The sequence below is a fragment of the Rhipicephalus microplus genome, chromosome 4 (assembly GCF_043290135.1).
Source record: "Rhipicephalus microplus isolate Deutch F79 chromosome 4, USDA_Rmic, whole genome shotgun sequence".
Lineage (NCBI taxonomy): Eukaryota > Metazoa > Arthropoda > Arachnida > Ixodida > Ixodidae > Rhipicephalus > Rhipicephalus microplus.
Window position 1 is genome coordinate 80081274 of NC_134703.1, and position 19451 is coordinate 80100724.

A 19451-nucleotide genomic window follows, 5' to 3' on the forward strand; every position below is an offset into this window, starting at 1 on the left:
CGTGCCTGCCTCTTCCTTGTGTCCAAGAAATTTGCGCCAAAAGTAATTGACGGTGGCGTATAGAGTGGTGTAGTGTAGCTAGTAACAAGAATAAATCGGGCCACGCGTTGTGAAACTTCACTGTGTTGACCAGTGAGGATTGAAAGAGCGGTGAGTACGAATGACCACTAATTTCTGGTATTTTACCGCTTTTCAGCACATGGCAGAGGTCAACAAACTCTACACCTTCACTACTTCCAGCTTTCACCAATTCGGAATCCTACTCCGGCGTTGTTGGCTCTCCGTTTCCAGAAACAAGGTCAGCGAAAACGGTTACGTCGTCTTTGTATTTGCGCAAAGCTGGCGCGCTCTGTACATCAATGTATCCAGATATTCCTGAACATTACAAAAGTAATGTCGCCCATGCGATAACGTTTCTCTTCCTCCTTTCCCCTCTCCTCACTTACTCTATTTTCTTATTTGCTGTATCATTTGCCGACTGAAGCGTCTACCCACTTCGCCTTTATGTGCGGGGAGAGGGGTGAGAGAGGGGGGTGTCCTCATTTTTTTGTTGTGTGCCTGTTGGCACACCCTGTCTTTTAGAATGAAAACTGGCCAACTATTTTAGCTCTATCTTATCTTCTATGCGTGTTCGGTGTGCATTATTCACGAGACCTACCCTATGCGTTTCTTCGTGAAAGCCGATAAGCCGATGGTAGACATTCCTTACATCTCACTGTATCGCGTTATATCGATCGAAAATCGAGGCATCTGGTGTATTCGCAGGAACTTGCCATGGTCGAGTCGCCGCTTTATTTAGTGCGACTATTTCTCTATATTTTGTTTAAATACACGCTTATCATTCTCCGGCGCGCTTGCAACGTGCGTTCCGCGCTGGTGTGGTTTTCTTGTAGCTCCACCGCCCTAAAAAAGATATGATTTCCAAATAGGACAATTTCATGTCCCATTTTCTTTTTCGTGAGGGTTTATGTCACCTTGAAAGCGCAAATTGAATTTTTTCTGCGCATTTGCTGCTGGTATCTACAGAAATTGAGTGGAAGAATGTAAGTTTTGGTGCACTAGTGATTTCTCACCATAGGTACGAGATCTGTATTCCTTCTGTCGCAGTCTGCGTGTGTTTTTTTTTCACGCTTGTGCGAATAATACAATGCTTCTAATCTTCGAACGAATAGTAGAGTATTCGAATTCGCTTCGATTCGAGTTTGAATTATCGAATATTTCGAAATATTCGACATGAACGATTAGATGTATACTAAACCGCATGTAACTGCTTGTAAAGGTGGTTTCACTGCAGTATAGTAATGCTAAACCATGAAAACGTTTGTTCAAAGAAATTTTGCTTTGCCGCGAAGCCGCACTTTCAATTTAAAGGGGCCCTGCAACACTTTTTGAGCAACAAACGCTGCCGTCAGCAAACGCTGCCGATCGGTAGTCGAGGCTACCGAGAACACGTGAGCTAAATACTAATAGCGCAGCATGTGACTTGGAATTCACAATCAATTCTCAAAGTCAGATAAAATTGCCGTCTTCTCTCGGCAAATGACGCCACAATGTCAAAAATCGTTTATCACAGTCATTGTACCAGCCATTGGCTGTACTGAGCATGGGGTGCTCGTTCGTTACTGGGGCCGCTGCGGGTAGCCACGACATGTCCACGCGTACATGCGTGGTCGCAGTGAAAAGCCGCTTATTCAAAGAAAAAAAAAAAGAGGAACAGCGCTTAAGGTCCCGACACGCACATGACACATTTTCTTTCCCTATGCCATTGCTCCCGGCTTCGCTTCAAGCGCTTTCGTCGGGACGAGAAGAGAGAATGCAATTGCAGCATGTGGCAATTCTTTGCGACTCCGCTCATACTGGAAAGGTTCTAAAAAATTTGGTGGCGGTTAATTTATAAGGCAATAAGCTTCTTTAGTGAATCCATTTTATGGCTACTTGAAAAACTGTTGTGGGGACTCTTAAATGAACATATTGTCCTCAAATCGATTGATCATATGTTAAGATTGAAAGCTTGTTTCTCCGGCTTTACACTGTAGCTGTAATGAATAATGTTACGTATTTTACAGGTTATCACTTGCATCCTACTGAAAATTAAATCTTGCTACTTCTCTAAGTTTTTTTGACTTCCTTTGAATGAAAAAATGAAGAAAGCTATTGCATAGAGGTTTTGTAAAAAAAAAACATAATGCAGGTTATTTAAGTCATAATAAATATGCCCATTTTTATACATCACATATTCTATTCGAATTCGATTCGAAATTATTCGGCCAAAATCACTATTCGCTTCAAATTGACTTCGAACATAAAATTCACTAATCGAACATGCCTAGTTTTTTTTTTGTTTTTTCATCTGTAGAGCTAAGAAATGGTGTATGGCGGTGACTCGTAGTGCGAGTCAGTCCTTGAGAAGTTCTCTTAATAGGGGACATCACAAAACTTCCTGCAGGTGGCCACTCCTTTGAGGTTCGCCGCGTACCTTGCGTTCGCCATCATGATGATCATGCTCTACTACGACATCGGCAGAAAGGCGTCTACGGTCATCAACAACGCGAACATGTTCTTCGGCATGTGCTGCATCGTCATGTTCCAGTCCATCCTGCCCACGGTGATCGTCTGTGAGTGCTTTTGCTCATATGTGCTCTTCTCAGACTAAAGAAAAATATATGTTTCTCAAAAGAGGAGTCCATGCTACTGCGAATAAGTAAAACGTTCTTTATCGGACCCAGTCACGGTGCTCCGCGCAGACCTCATTAGCATGACGATTTGGTTTCATCATATTCAAGCTGGCTTAGTCATGGGCTTTGTGAACTCGCTGCAGTTGCAGCATGGCGTGAACTTTCGACTGACTGCCTTCTCTGTGCTTTGTTTTGTTTACTGCTGTGGCATGCGAATAAGTCTCTGTAGTTTCATTTGATTTGTATCGTGGGTCATTGTTTCTCCCGCAGTCCCCATCGAAATCTCGGTACTTCAGAGGGAGCACAGAAATCGGTGGTACAGCGTCAAGCTCTTCTATTTGGCTCGCTACATTGTCGAGCTTCCATTTTTGGTAAGGGTCTCTTTGTCTCTTCAATGTTCTTGTCTTATTTTGGTGTTATCAGGACGATAAGGCGCATTTCATTTCCATTGAAATGAGTAATAAAGAATAATTGTACGTTTGAAAATTATCTGAGACACCTCAAGTTCAAAAACGTTGCACGTGAGCACCGCGCTGACAGCCCTTTGTAATGAAGGTTTCCTCCAAGGTGTTATAAATATACGCGACCCGCCAAAAATGCACTGCTGAGGCAAAGACACCGACCTTCGTACTCCCGCTAAGCTTGCCCCTTTTATTTCCGTCGAAAAGGTCTGCTTGCGCTGTCTAGATTTTTCCTAGGGGATCTAGGGACCTCAGGTCTGCTAGGAGAGAGCGCTCGCAACCATCGTGGCAGCTAACACAAAACTCGTGACGCAGGTAGCGGTTGATCGTTTACAGGTACACCAGAAGTGCGTTTCGCTTGCAGCGCTACGACACGCACTTCGAGATTGATTTTAAATATGCTCTAAGCTACATTATTTGTCAATATTTCGTAAATGATGCGTGTGTGTGTGTGCACTCAAATCTATTCAGCCGGTTATTATTCGTTGATATTTTGTAAATTATGCGTATGTGTCTGCACTCAAATGTATTCCGCAGGTTATCTCGCCTTCAACGTTTTGTGTCAGTACTCTTTTCATACCTATCCGGACGGCCACTTAATGCCTACGCTGATGGTCATATAAAAAAAAACAGCTAGCCAGCTAAATATTATTCACTAGCGGCCACTTCCATATCTTGTGCACAGGCTTCCGCAAATAATGTAAGTGCTAGGTGCACTGACGTCACAGGATGGAAAAACGATCTCTTAGACCTCTTTAAAATCAGTCGATCTGGTAATAAAGAAGTGGCGTTTAAGAAATATTGCGCGAATCTTGAATGGGAAGAGGCGACAGCATCGAACGGCTTCACTTTTCTTGCAGGTCATTCCTGTGATTATGCTCATAGCGCTGATCTACTACCCCACATCCCAACCACTCGACATGTGGAGAATAGCAAGCCTCGCCCTGTTCAACATTCAGCTTTGCTCCTCCATCCAGGCTCTGGGGCTCATCGTTTCGGCGGTCACAAAACTTCAGGTAGGATGGAATAAAAGTCCGACATACGCTGCAAGTTCTTGTACAGCTGGTACTTTATCTTACAGAGAAATGCTTTACGAGAACAGACCAGAAATCGGTATGCTGTGGTGCCAGTAGCGCCCGTTTACAGCTTTATGAAATGATGACTTGTTACTCGTTTCTGTTGCTAACTTGTAAGTATGTCGGTGACGGACAAGTATTTTTAACGGAATATATGCACCGGAAGTATGTTTTCTATCGTGCCAGTACTTATGTAAGAAAGCAATGCAAATTAAGATGACATATGCAGACGAAACGCATAGTCTGAAACAACTAGAGCTTGAGGTTTTGTCCAGTTGTTCTTTCGCTGCGCCCAACTACAATAAGTCATTTCGGACCCAGCCGAGAGCGCATACCACAGTGTCGGAAGGGGCTGTGGAGCAAGTGGAAACGTCAGGTTGCGTTTACTTTGCTGTGACAAATATACTCTTTCTCCTGGCACCATAAATCCAGGTTTGGGCGTTGTATATCTACGCACTTTTTTGTGTGACATAGGACAGCATAACATACATAAATATTTGCTGATGGCGGCATCACTTTCTAAAATTATAATGTTTCTTGTAATCAATAACACAACGAATGCTAGACGAAGTAGTTTTAATAATCGAACGTTACTTTTACCAGTAAGGTCAGCACACAATCAGTCTACGCTATTGTGATTTTATAAATATTCTCGATATTAGTGTATTTAATTAATGTACACTCTAAATAATGCTCTGAACCCCTTCTCCTGTCATCTGGCTACACCATTACGTCATTAGTCCAAGCGTTCAGTGTTTATTACATTGATATATATCATCCCTTAACCAACCACTGGGGCACGTACTCGTTTGGGAGAGAAGAAAAAGGTTTTTGCTGCTGTGGTTCTGGAGCACTCATCGACTCCTGCCTTTTTGTCTTGTTTTCTCTGCAACAATACGTAACCCGAGGGCCTCACATCTAAATGGTTATCGTGAGTCCCCGCTTTGTTCGTATTTTTCGCATCACCTTGACGCGAGAGGGAGGAGCCGGGGTTGCGCATGGTAATACGACACGAAGGCTTTTAAATGATTGTTGCCAAGCAAAGCTGGTGATTGGATACACCACTTGCAAGTCGTTTGACAGAACTCACATCGACGTTTTCTCGCCCGATACACAGGCGTTTACGTAAATTTATGTACGGGTTTCATATCTCATATGCCAACTTGAAGCGACCCGACCAAACTCGATACACCTTCACAAGATTCATATAAACTGAGCTTTATGGAACCCCTTAGTTGCATTGGTCAGGTAGACATTCCTCAAATAACAAAGCGCCACTTTTTTCACGAATGCTTTCTTTTCAACGTTATCATTGCAGACGGCGGTGTTCGTCGCGCTACCGGTGGTATCGCCGTTCTTCTTCTTTAGCGGCTTCTTCGTGCAGTCGCATCTCGTGTCACCGTACATACGATGGCTGACGTACTTGTCGCCCATGTACTACGCCTACCACGGCATGCTGCTCTCGGTCTACGGCTTCGACAGGCCGCCACTGAGCTGCGACGACTTCATCTGTCTCTACGAAGACCCCAAAGAGTTCCTCCAGTTCACCGGCACGGCCGACAAGAAGTTCCACGTGCTCGTGCTGTCCCTATTCGCCTTCGAGATCGTTTTTCGTACGGTCGCCTTCATCCTTTTAAGACTCAGGCTCAAGCAAAAGGAGTGAAGAAGACTTGCTCATAGAGACTCTGAGTGGACTTGGTCGTCATTATTCGAGCGGGCAGACGCATCTAATCCCACTGAGGCATGGAAGGACAAGTCCAGAAGCGCCACCTTGATTCTTTGTGTTCCAAGGGGGACTTATCATCTTCATTATATATAGGCACCATCTATGTCAGAGAGAATAATCTTCATAGTGGACTTGTGTGCAGTCTATTCTAGACAGTCATGTTTTAAACTGGGTGTGTTTACTGACTCGCATGACCTTGGTTCAGGTCGTTGCGTTGAGCCTCCCTGTACTCTCTTATTGAGGAGACCGACGTGGATGCATGTACCAAGCTTCGGTGTCCTTACAAAAGTAGGCACAGTTGGGCCATTGGTAACGCAGACCCAAGTAAAATTAGACGACAATGTGAAAGAAAAAAGAAGCTTTCGAGTGTTTGGACGTGCTTGTGCCAGCCCATGCTTTTCACACTGATGCATTCTGCCACGTTTATTTGACTGTCCATGTGTCTCCAAACCAAACCAAAAGGCTCACAGCAAGGCCTCTCGCCGTGTGTTATGTATTTTGCGTGACTGCCAGTCACGGTTCATTCATTCTCATCGCATCGGGGACAACCGAGAAAGAGTGTAAGTGGGAATGAGAGAGGATTGTATACTCGAACAAATGTGAAAGTGCTCCGTGTGGCGTTCATTGTATGTAGCGTTTAAGGCGGACATATATCATTTCACTCATTCAAGTTCGACGAGCATGACGTCTACTCAGGTTCTACAATTCTTCCCTTGCTTGTTTCTTTGCATACAGACTGGTGCGGTGAAATTGACAGTTCACAGTTATAAGAGGGGGACAACTATGTTTGTGTGATTAATAAAGAAAGTGACCGTGATAGTTTACCGTGCAGGCGTTGTGATTTTTGACGCGATATCCTAATAACGTGTCTTGCCCAAACAGTGTTGTATACTATCTGCAGCGAAGGGCACGCGAAAAAAAGTGTTGCCCAATAAGTGAACGACCTCAGTTCAGGCGTGGTTCATTTTTCCAGGGCACTGAATTAGAAATTTGATGACGTGAAGGTTGCAATAAACTAACCAGCATTTTAGGGTGTACGTATTCTCGAGAGGGATTTTTAATTGGATGGGGTGGAGAATCCCAGACTCGTAAGTCGGGACAACCCCAGTTCGGGGGCACAAGTAGGTGTTGGCAATTTCAACGCCCTGTGGACGGGCAACCGTCTGCAACCAAGCAAAAATATTACTTTGGTAATTTGTTGTTGAAGCAACTTCCTCGACCGTGAATTTTGAGTGCCACGATGGTTGTGCCACTTTCACGCTATACATGTCTGAACTACGAAGGACTAACTCTTTAACCACGTACTTCACACAAAACTGTCGTCCTTTATTGTGTGCTTGAGGAGTGTAGAATGGTTGCGCCTTACTTCATGCTTCCGCGTGTGTGATGTGTGTTTATATAAGTAGCTTTTGTATAAACCCTACGATTGCAAGGAACTGCGTTGGCTAACCTTCTGTGAGGAAGAATGTTTTGTGTATCACTGTCAGTCAAATTCTGCGCCGTTTTTACGTGCCTTTCAACCTGTTGGAGAACACCAAAAGTGAATGTACGAACAAGTGCGCCGTGTTTTAACCGTACTATGTATGCTGTAGAATCTGATTGTAGCTATTTGTCTATAACCGTGAATCCTGCGAAATTGTGCTTGATGTAAGTAGCAAGGTTTATTAACAGTATTGAACTCTAGGTCATTGTGCACGTATTTCTAACATTCTCTTGTATCTTACACTGTGCATATTTTTTAATGGTGTGTTTACAAGGGTCAGTATACTATAACCTAACCCACCTAATAAGTGGAGAGCTTTAGTGTCGGGCCTTGAAAGTAGCTTCAATGCGTAAGCCTTTCTGTTCCTGTGCCTTCTTCACAGGTGTGGCTTGGATTAAAAAAAAACTGAAAGTGGCTTGGGTCTCCGTATGTCGCAAAAAATACGGAAATGAGAAGGCAACAGAAAGGGACAGTGGGACTTTCTACTCTGTGTTTCAGTTCCTTTTTAGCTGGGAAACATCCTGTTTTCCTAAACTACTAATTGATACTACAAGGCAGCCATTGAAGCTTGTTGTAGATATTGAACACGTCCCTCTGTTGTGCACGTAGGGAAGCAATGCATGCAGAATGGCAACATTGGTGGTCGTCCTAAAGGCATTTCGGCTTCGCGCCGTACCTTGCAATGACCAAAATGTATATCTATGCTTGACCTCCACGAGGTCTACGTTATCAGACAACTAAGCTCCTTGTTTTATTTCAAGTACTTTTTTTTAAGTATTTAGCGCTCACGAGAACGCACTGATAGGTTTCAAGTGCACTGTCGTTGTATTTGTATAAAATATCTTTGTTCTCCTCATACGCTTTTTATATGGCATTCGCAATAAAAAGAAAGTCGTCGTGTGCTCGTTATTATGAGCTTTACCTTGAATTGATAGGTACATATTGATGATATGCCATAATTTACGCGCCTCATCATCACCAGAAAAAGAAACAAGTCCTGTGTGCAGGATTTGTCACGAACATAGGAAATCTTTTAACAGATCGAATTGATTTTCGAGCTCTTGTTGACTAAAATCAGAGATTGCTAGACGAGGTGCATTTCTTGGCACTGACTGATTAAAAATGTTTCAGACATGGCGAGAGAACGGAACCAGAAGTGCTTCAATCTCAAAATTGCCCTTTGTTCAAAAGATTGTTCCTTTTGTGGTGGCTTTTTTTCTCGCTTTTCCTAATGACGTTGGTCCAGTAATTATCTACTCAATGACTCCGTGTTGCGTTTGCACACGGGTTCTAACCTGAGGAACACATTTTACAATGAACAATTAGTGCAACCGGCTGCATAAAAAAAAAAAAACAGTATTTCAAGCTGTCCAGACGCTTTCGTAGCCTCTCGTTTTCCTCGCTGTTTACTTCGTACTGCGCGCGAAAATTTTGTTGTGTTCAATTTAAGAACTTACCTTGCATTGATAGTTATCTTCAAAGACTTTTACGAGTTTTTCTTTGTTATGTTGGACCATAAACATATTTCTGGCAACATCCAACAACGAATTCGCGAATCAAATATGTACATCATAACAAGACAACGAAAGCTGCGCCAGCTTGTGGGGATTTACAACTGCCAAGAGTTGCAGACGCGGATACAACAGAACTGAAACAGACAATACGAATTCCGACTACCAACTCAAAAGCCGCGCCGTGGCGGAAAAGAAGGTAGATGCACATATTATCCGTGTATACTCTGGAATGGGAAGCACCTTTAAGGTAGTAGGCGGCGTTTCGAACTGAATATTCCTCTTTTATTGCGTCCATTTATGTACGCTTTTATTTCCAACATATTATTTTCGATCGTCGTTGCGATCACGGAATATCACGTGGTCTCGTGTAGTGTTGCGATGACCTTGCCGGCGACGTCTAACGGCAAAACTCTATAAGTGTGTTGAAGACGAACACATTGCTTCCTGTTTGAGGATTTCTCAGTCGCCACCGTCAATACTCGGCTGTTCGTGTACCCGAGTGGGTAATTTCGTCGGTCGCCGAGCGGTGTTCAGAGGATCGTCACTGGCTGCCTGGAACCACGCCCCGCCGCTTTCGTGTTGCGCCGTCTCTGCAGAGGGTGTATTTGCGGCGGTTGTAAACAGCACTTTGTCCGTGACATTGAAAACTGGGAACGAAAAGTACGCGCGTGTCGGCGCAACAGCACGCGCATGCGCAAATGCACGCGCAACTTGTGCGGCGAAGTGCGCAGTTGGAAGCTATGCACGAAGCAGAGGCGTTGTCCCGAAATTTCGAGCTCGTGAACCGTTGTTGCACAACGAGCACGAGCGCCTTGTTAACGACAGGCCGAAACGGAGTATCTTTAAACTTGGCCAGGAAAAAAAAAGAGAAAGAAATCCGAAGGGGTGTGGTTCTTTGGCTAAGGATTGCCAACCGAAACCTGAAAACGTAAACACCGATATTACTCAGCAGAAGATGGACATGCACGTGGTTGAAAAGCATTTTGCAAGCGAGCATCCGCCACGTGGACTTAGAGCCTGAACTTTTGTTTCTATGGTCGTGAATTAGCAATTCAATGCCCCTAAAGGGGCATTTTTTTGCGCCTTGACTCTGGCCTTCAATTTTTACAGCAGAGCTGTTATGCTCGAGGTTTGATGTGTGTTGTAAATATAAAATTATCATAATCATCAGCCGGTACGCACTCTTTTTGTCCTCTACTTCATCTTCGTTCTCTTCTGCTTTGCTCTCAGAACACGTGTGCTGATCTGTCCGGCGTGGGATGCTGAAATGATTGTTATGGGTGAGAAAACGAGAACGGAGGTGAAGAAAGAAGACAGAGAAAGAAATAGATATTCAATTATTTGCGAAGCCCCGCCGTGGTGGTCTAGTGGCTAAAGTACTCGGCTGCTGACCCGCAGATGGCAGAATTGAATTCCGGCTGCGGCGGCTGCATTTCCAATGAAGCAGAAATGTTGTAGGCCCGTGTGCTCAGATTTGGGTGCACGTTGAAGAACCCCAGGTGGTCGAAATTTCCGGAACCCTCCACTACGGCGTCTCTCATAATCATATGGTGGTTTTGGGACGTTAAACCCCACATATCAATCAATCAATCAAACAATCAATCAATCAAACAATCAATCAATCAATCAATTATTGACGAAATAAATTAACCCGCTAATTAAAGTAATGATTGTAAAGGTTTCACGTTCCAAAACCTTGATATGATTATGAGGGACGCCGAAGTAGAGTATTCCGGAAATTTTGGTGGTCTACATCTAGCGCTCTTTATAATCTGTGCCGGCACAGCCCAGTACACGAGCCTGTAGCATATCACCTCCATGGGATTGCGACCGCCAGGGTAGAAACCGTGACCGTCAAGTCAGTAGCCGAGCCCAATGCACAACCGCTATACCATAGCGGCGGACGTAGATCCATGCAAAGGCGAGCGCCGCAACCACTTGGCTGTGCAAGCACGCCAGCATAGAGGATAGTTTTTCTTCGAACTTGAGATGGTATCGCGTCATAACACCTAGGCGCTTTTGTCACGACACCAGCTTTACCTTTAGATGAGACCGTGCGATGCGGCTATGCACGGAGCCGAGGCCTTATCGGAGGGTAGCGCTCTTACGCATACCGTGCAGTTGGTGCCAGTGGTGGTGGTTTAAGTGTCCCGGTAAGTAATCCCACAGCAACACCATTGCGGGTTGTTTCGTTTTGTCATTGATTTATGTGACAGATAGCAGTGGTTGCCTCTTCACAATGAAGTTAACGTACACGATCCCTCCATTTTCCCCAAGGGTAACTTACGACACATCTATCTCGCAACCTCTTTGCTCCGCCTGCTCGCGCCATCAATGCATTCGTACTCTTCTCATTTGCGTATCCGCAGCCTTTAATAACAGCATGTGACAGTCTACTTGGGCTCTGTAGACCGGACACGAAGCCACCGATATTCCGGCCGCCCAAGGGGAGTTTTCTCACGCGCAGACGTGCATTAGCGGCCGATACAACGTAGAATTACCTTTTCGTTGTCGCTGGGTTGCAGTTTTACATTTCGATGGACCGAAAACTTGAATGTTGCCAAGTTCTCGATTTGAAGAACCTCATAATATAACGTCTTCATTTGAGCCCAGTCATCATTTTGTTAAATGACGGTTTCAAAGTTCATATTAATTGAATCAGCTTACTTTCAAAAAAATTGGCAGATCCAACGTACAGTGGGACTGGATGATATGCGAAGCACTAAAGAGGAAGGCTGACATGCCGATTTCAAATCACCTCAACGTTATGAGGTGGACGTAAATTATACCGTACATGAGTTCCGTGTCATGATTGTCATGTTTGGATGTGCCATTTACCTTCGTCATCTATTCACGTCACGTTACGCCAAATTTAGTATATGTGGAGCTGGCGAAACGGCCGCGAACGCATAATGAGCGTACCATGTAGTCATGTTGTTGCATGACACGCATCTCATGCGTATAGATAGATAGATAGATACATAGATAGATAGATAGATAGATAGATAGATAGATAGATAGATAGATAGATAGATAGATAGATAGATAGATAGATAGATAGATAGATAGATAGATAGATAGATAGATAGATAGATAGATAGATAGATAGATAGATAGATAGATAGATAGATAGATAGATAGATAGATAGATAGATAGATAGATAGATAGATAGATAGATAGATAGATAGATAGATAGATACGCTCAAAGTCGCTGAAGTTCGCTAAGAAACGCTTCGCATTTAATATAACCACTGACCCGCACTGGCGATGTCGGACTGAGCTTTGGCTACTGAGAACAGCTACACAGGTGCTATTCCTTCCGGCTGGCACAGCAGGACGTACACATAGAGAGACGTGCAGCCAAAGAGAGGTAAGGTAGCCAGATTTTTTTTCGGGGTGGGGTGAGGGATGTTTACCCATACCTCGTGTACGTGCGTGCGTTCGTGTTCGTGAGTGTATATATACACATGCGAAATTGAGAATCTATCTCTCTTCCCCTGCTAGCATCATCATCATCATCATCATCATCATCGTCGTCGTCGTCATCATCATCATCATCAGCCTGACTACGTCCACTGCAGGACAAAGGCCTCTCCCATGTTCCGCCAGTTAACCCGGTCCTGTGCTTGCTACTGCCAATTTATACCCGCAAACTTCTTACCCCCGAATGCAGAGATGTTACTTGACTCGTACTTGACTCGTTCTTGACTCAAGACAGTCTTGCCGGTCGCCATAAATCGTTCTCGAACTTGCGGATGACTTGAAGGCGACTTGGCTCGGTCGAAGTCGGGACAAGTTTCAAGTCAGCTGCGGGGCTAGCTTGAAAGCGACTTCGCGCGTTATTCCAACATGGCCACCTCTCGAATGGACGTCGCGTGAAAGGTGGCCGCTTTTGAGTTTGCTTGCCTCGCCATAAGCGTAGCATTTTTTTGAGGTGCACTGCCTGCCGAAGATTCTTGGAACCGCTTTACGTGACCAAGGAAATCCGATGGAGTTGTACGACGAGCAGCAATTCCACGCTAGGTACAGACTCATGAAGAACGCCGAGGGGCAGCTGCTCGTTATGTTGCCGCTCCGTGAAAGTGGGGACAACCGAAGACAGCCAGTGAATCCAGTGTTACAGCTACTGATGGCTCTCAGGTTTTACAGCGCTGGCACATTCCAACCAGTCACCGGAAATTTCGTTCGCATTCCGTAGTCGACAGTGTGCCGTGCAGTCGGAAAAGTTACGCTACTCATCGCAAAGCACCTGTAACGCGATGCTGGTGCGCTTTCCGCAACCGGCGGACTGTTATGAAGTGGATGAGTTCCTTTGCGTTACAGGTTGTGTCGACTACACACACGTGCGTATTATTAGCCCCGGTGTCGACAACCCCGAAGTGGTCCGTAACCGCAAAGGCTATTTCTGTTTTTCTATAACACGACGACATTTTCCGTCTCTTTCGGTAAAAAAAAAAAAATTGACCGTGCTGTGTCCGTGTGCCCTGTTTATCCTTTCGTCCCGTCTAGGGCGCTGTTTCTCGCTCAGAAAGGCATCGCTTGTAGCACAACGCTACGTAAAATTACACACACATAAAAAAAGAGGTGCCCCTATCACGGGTTTTTTTATCCGCGTCACCATGATGCAGCGATACATTGCTGCACCCCGCGAGACAGAATTTTGCTGAGTGCAATGTCCTGACCCCCGCTTTTTCTCTTGTTTACCAAGCTCAACAAAAAGATACGAATCACAATTGTTCCCAGAACTTGTTTTTTTTTTTTCATAACTTCGACCTAGCCCATTATAGGCATGCACACAGGCGAACAGAAAGGCAAATACCGTGAAAATCGCGTCACCTCGTGAGCCAGGTCAGCACAAATACATGCCATGGCGTTCGATTGAGGAAAAAAAAAACGACGAAAGAACCCAACGCGATGCTTGTTTCGCCTCCAAACAAGCAACCATGAAGAAACGCACCGCATTTGGGTGGCCACTAAAACCAGCGGACAACGAACGCTTTACAGAAGCAACACTGCGCATCGCTGTGTTGGCAGGCACCACGTGCCGCTCGTTAGCCGTAAAATGGCAAGAATATGCTTGAGGCCCTTCGTTTTTATAGTTATTTTAAAACGTATGGTCTTTTTTTGGTGTAATGCATGCCTTACGCGAACAATTTCATTAATACCCTCGTTAGCAGGCAAGCAGCGTGTTTCTGCTTTCAAGCTCGTTCTTGACTTGACAAGCAAGACAGTCTGAGCATCTATGAAACGCGAAGGCTGACTTGGGCGTTTTGAAGTCCGCTGCTTGCTTCGCGCCGACTTGCTCAAGTTAAGTTGAAGTCGCGAGCCAAGTAACATCTCTGCATTCGGGGGTTAATCTCATCTGCCCACCTAACCTTCTGTCTCCACCTAACCCGCTTCCCTTCTCTGGGAATCCAGTTTGTTACCCTTAATGACCAGCAGTGATCCTGTCTACGCGCTACATGCCCGGCCCATGTCCATTTCTTCTTTTTGATTTCAGCTATGATATCCTTAACCCCCGTTTGTTCCCTAATCCACTCTGCTCTCTTCTTGTCTCTTAAGGTTACACCTACCATTTTTCTTTCCAATTCTCGCTGCGTCGTCCTCAATTTAAGCTGAACCCTCTTTGTAAGTCTCCAGGTTTCTGCTCCGTAGCTAAGTACCGGCAAGATACAGCTGTTATATACCTTTCTCTTGTGGGATAGTGGCAGTCTACCTGTCATAATTTGAGATTGCTTGCCAAATGTGCCCCACCCTATTCTTATTCTTCTAGTTACTTCAATCTCGTGGTTCGGCTCTGCGGTTATTACCTGCCCTAAGTAGACATAGTCTTTTACAACTTGAAGTGCACTATTACCTATCTCGAAGAGCTGCTCTATTCCGAGGTTGTTGTACATTACTTTCGTTTTCTGCAGATTCATTTTGAGACCCACCTTTCTGCTCTCCTTGTCTAATTCCATAATCATGAGTTGCAATTCGTCCCCTGAGTTACTCAGCAATGCAATGTCATCGGCGAAGCGCAGGTTACTAAGGTACTCTCCATTAACATTTATCCCTAACTGCTAGCATCAGCCAACAGGCAATTGACCTCGCGCGACGTAACAGGATTTTGTACGGGTTATTCAACACTCGACCACACTCATACTATCGATCAGGTGATAGAGAATTGTCCAGAATACACCCAGCTACTATGCTTAGCTTTCGTAGATTACGAGAAGACAGTTGATTCAGTAGAGATATCAGCAGTCAAGCAGACACTGCGGCATCAGGGCGTCGACGAGGCATATATAAACATTCTGGAAAAAATTTACAGTGGATCAACTGCCACCATAGTTCTCCATAAATAAACCGCAAGAATATAAATAAAAAGGGGTGTAAGACAAGGGGATACGATCTCCCTAATGCAATTTACCGCGTGCTTACAGAAGGTTTTCAGAGGCTTAGAATGGGAAGAGTTTGGTATAAAAGGCAAGGGAGAGTAGCTTAGTAACATGCGCTTCGCCGATGACATTCCATTGCTGATTACCTCAAGGGACGAATCGCAACTCATGATTACTGAATTATGCAAGGAAAGCAGAAAGGTGGGTCTTAAAATTAGTGTGCGGCAAATTAATGTAATGTACAACAACCTTGGCAAATAGCAGTGCTTCGAGATAGGTAATAGCGCACTTGAATTTGTAAAAAGATATACGTCTACTTAGGGCAGTTAATAACCACGGATCCGAACCACGAGATTGAAGTAACCAGAAGAATAAGAATAGGGCAGAACACAAGAACACATTCAGCAAGAACTCTCAAATCATGACTGGTAGATTGCCCCTATTCCTCAAGAGGAAGGTATATAACAGCTTCATCTTGCTGGTAGTCACCTATACGCAGCTGAAACCTGGAGGATTACAAAGAAGGTTCAACTCAAGTTGAGGGCAATGCAGCGAGCAATGAAAAAAAAATGGTCATGGGCAGGGAACGTAGCGGGAAGGCAAGATAACCGCTGGTAATTAAAGATCGCAGGCTGGTTTCCAAGAGAAGGCAAGCGGGTGAGGGAGAGTCATAAAGTTAGATGAGCAGATGAGATTAGGAAGTTTGCGGGTACGAAGTGGCAGCAGCATGCACAGTACTGAGTTGAGTGGCGGAACACGGGAGAGGCCTTCGTTCTGCAGTGGGCGTAGTCAGGCTGACTATGATGATGGTCTGTCTCATATGTGTGCTCACGAAAATTCTCCGCTGAGCAGGACCCCCCCACCCCTCCCACTATTACATCAATGGTCAGTGTAAGCGGAAGATTTTAATGGTGCTCCCCCTTCTTCAGTGAGTAGGCGGGGAGGCTGTTCCTTTGCCCGCTTCCCTCTCCGTGCGCACGCGTCCGGCGAGTCCTACGGTGTAAGTGTGAGTGGATTAAATAATTTCAGTGTGAATCCCAATGTTGCGGGAGACTACACCCGATGGGTGAAAAACAAGTTTCTTTAGAAACGGAGTTGTTATTCATGTGCGTTTTCCACATTGATCTTAAAGCGAAAGCCCTATATATCAAACGTGAAAATTTGCCCCCGTCACCGGCATCAACACGAGTAGTGCGAAAAAATCATCATTACGGATGACGTCATGATATGACGCCACAGACCGTAAAAATGTATGGAGCCGTTAAGACGCCATCGGGACGCCTCCAAAAGACTCCAAATCTCTGAAAAAAGTCGAAAATCGCCAGATTTAATAGAAAATTCGTACGGGTTGGCGTCGGTGGTCGCCATAAACTTGCAGTGCTGGCGAGCGCACAGCTAGACACGTGACTTTCACAAGCACTGGCGTAAATCCAGAAAAATAAATGTGGGAGACATGCATCTTACCACGGCAGCCATTTCATTTTTATCAATACGCGTTATTTTTATTCCCATATAAACCCAAATTACGTTTTTACATAAAATAAAAAAGTCAGACATGAGCATCGGCTGTGGGTCCGGGAACAAAGCTCCAAGCAGCCAATAATATATGCGTACGCTGCCCGGCGAAGTTAGTTTCGAAGCGGCTCTAACATATTTACAGCTACGTCCTTCAGCGTAAAGCGAAAAATTCCAGCACTTTATGATTATAACGCTTACAGCTACAGCTTTTCTTTAATATCAGCTCCATTCTCCATCGTGTGTACCTGTTAGAAATAGCTTCTACAAATATTGTGTAGACATCCATGGTATGTTTCTCGTGAACATTGTAAATGTCTCTTAGATATCCCTAGAAATCTAATTTAAGAAGATTCGATGTACCCGCAACTATGAAAAACTCGACCGAGTAAGGTTGCAGGTACGTTGCACTTGGACACTTATTGGACATTCAATAGGTATACATAGATATTGTAATTTAGTAAATAAAAGGTTTTTCTATGCACTTGCCTGACTTACCGCATGCAGTTGGTGTGTTGCACCTGCGGTTACATGGCAGTCTTGCTCACTGCCGCTCAGCTGTACTTTATGGAAAGGATCAAAAGTATGAGGCTGCCCGGATTGATTATTATGTGGGGTTACACATCCCAAAACCATCGCATGATTAGGAGAGACGCCATGATAGAGGGCTCCCAAAATTTCGACTTCATGGCTTTCTTTAACGTGCACCCAAATCTGAGCACATGGGCCTACAGCATTTTCGCCTCCATCGAAAGTGCAGCCGCCGCAGCCGGCATTCGAACCCGTGACTTGCGGGTCAGATACTTTAACCACTAGAACACCTCGGCGGAGTAAGAGTTGCCTGATTCTTGTCAGACGACAAATTTAATTAGGGCCAGTCCCACGGTGTTGATGCTTTGTATAACAGTCCAGCTAAGAGCCAGACTGCAGTGGGAGTGCAGCTCTCTAGCACACGCAGCAAGCCTGAAGGAAGTGCGAAGCTGGGAAGTCTCTTTTGTTTCTCTCGAGCTTCCTTTCCTCCTCTCTTTATTGTTTTGCAGTGTTTTCTGTTTTTATTTCTCCTCTACTCTTCAATCTATATCGCTTGCCATTTATGTTTTTTTCCTACTTAATTTTTTCCCCATTTTTCTCTTTTCCCATCTCTTTCTATTTCTCACGTGCATCATCTTTTTTATTTTTTTTTTGTGTTTTGCCTGCGTTACGCCAAGTGACGACAGCCCAGGCCCCTAAAGTGCTTCACACTCGAAAGCACCTTCGTGCTGCATGATTTCGCGCTATCATGTACGGCAACACTGACGCCACGCATCTCAATTTTATGGTCGTTCGCGCGTTCTATTTCCTCGCGCATGTAAATATATGCATTACGCACGCTCGAACGTTACATGTCCATTTATGGTCGAGCACTTTCTAGATTTTACGTGGCAGTATATATTTGTCATTATAAACATCAACTAAACCAGTTTTGAAAGACAGAAGATTCTGCATTGCATTGGATGTTGTGAGCACGTATATGCGCCATCATTTGCGACGTCTATAGTTTTTATCTAAAAGAGAAGTGCATGGGACGTTAATAATACGCAGGCTCTTTAGACTGTAAGGATGGCACCATATGGGGATGTCGATTAGATGTTATTGATAGACGTAGACGTATGGATCGTATTTCTGCGTTGAGAGGATATTAGTGATTCACGGGGTAAGTGTGTTTGTGCTTCCGGAGATTTTTTTTTAAAAGAATAACAGGGATAGTCAAGAAATCGCACACATGCTTCATCATTATGGAGCTCTAATAAACCATCGACATAACAGTAGGTGATCGCGGATTTTCAATTACCTTTAATTATATTTAAGCCAAACATAATAAGCATTCGCTTCGAATCAGAACTAAGCCGCGGCATAAAACAAAAACACGTCCTTTTCAGCACTTTTTGAAACGACAAGCTGCTGTCACTTTTACGCTTATTTTTGCAAGTCAGAAGGCTTTATATTCAAAAATGCGTTTAACCGAAAGTAAAGCCACTCAAATGTTACTTTAGAAAGACAAATCTCGAGGAATGTCCATCCACCTCCACACAACAAGACCCCCCCCCCCCCTCCCCAGCCACTGCCCACATTACGCCGGTGACACGCATATTTATATGCGTCGTTTACCAATAATCCATCCTGTTTCGATCGTCGGCCTGCAAGCGACGAGGCGATTCTGTTATGGCAATCTGATCCTTTATCGAGATCGCTTGTCATTTCACATTGTCTCTTATTTACACGGTGCGTGCATATAAACGCCTGACCACCGTTTTCACTTGTAGAAATTGAAGTGTTGTGCTGATAAGCATATGGATCAAGGTCCACTTTCAGGCATGGAAGAAGAAAAAAAGAGTTACGAGAGCGTTGCGTGAAGCGAAAGACAGACAGTCAGAAATGTGCTATATGACGCACGCACATGCCCAGTTACGACTGCACGCCGCTTCCCGATAGAACAAAATTGCTTGAATTTTTAACGCGATAACGTTACAGAGCTCGTTTGGCAGCGTCGGTGTCATTGGTTGGGAACGAAAAGTCCTCGTCTTATGCGTGACCGAAAAATTGAGAACGATGCAAATAAAAGAAATGACGAAAAAATACT

General features: G+C 44.5%; 1 protein-coding gene across 2 annotated transcripts in view; it reads left to right on the forward strand.

The window, feature by feature from the left end:
- The window catches only part of LOC119172140 (ATP-binding cassette sub-family G member 1-like), a 96798-nt gene extending 90519 nt beyond the window's left edge, over positions 1-6279 (forward strand). For both annotated transcript variants that reach the window (XM_037423154.2, XM_075893036.1), the window contains exons 9-13: positions 197-298; positions 2447-2615; positions 2946-3046; positions 3997-4152; positions 5531-6279. In XM_037423154.2, the coding sequence (XP_037279051.2) occupies positions 197-298; positions 2447-2615; positions 2946-3046; positions 3997-4152; positions 5531-5875 (873 nt within the window). In that variant the 3' untranslated portion in view covers positions 5876-6279. The remainder of the gene's footprint in view (positions 1-196; positions 299-2446; positions 2616-2945; positions 3047-3996; positions 4153-5530) is intronic.
- The last annotated feature ends 13172 nt before the right edge of the window (positions 6280-19451 follow it).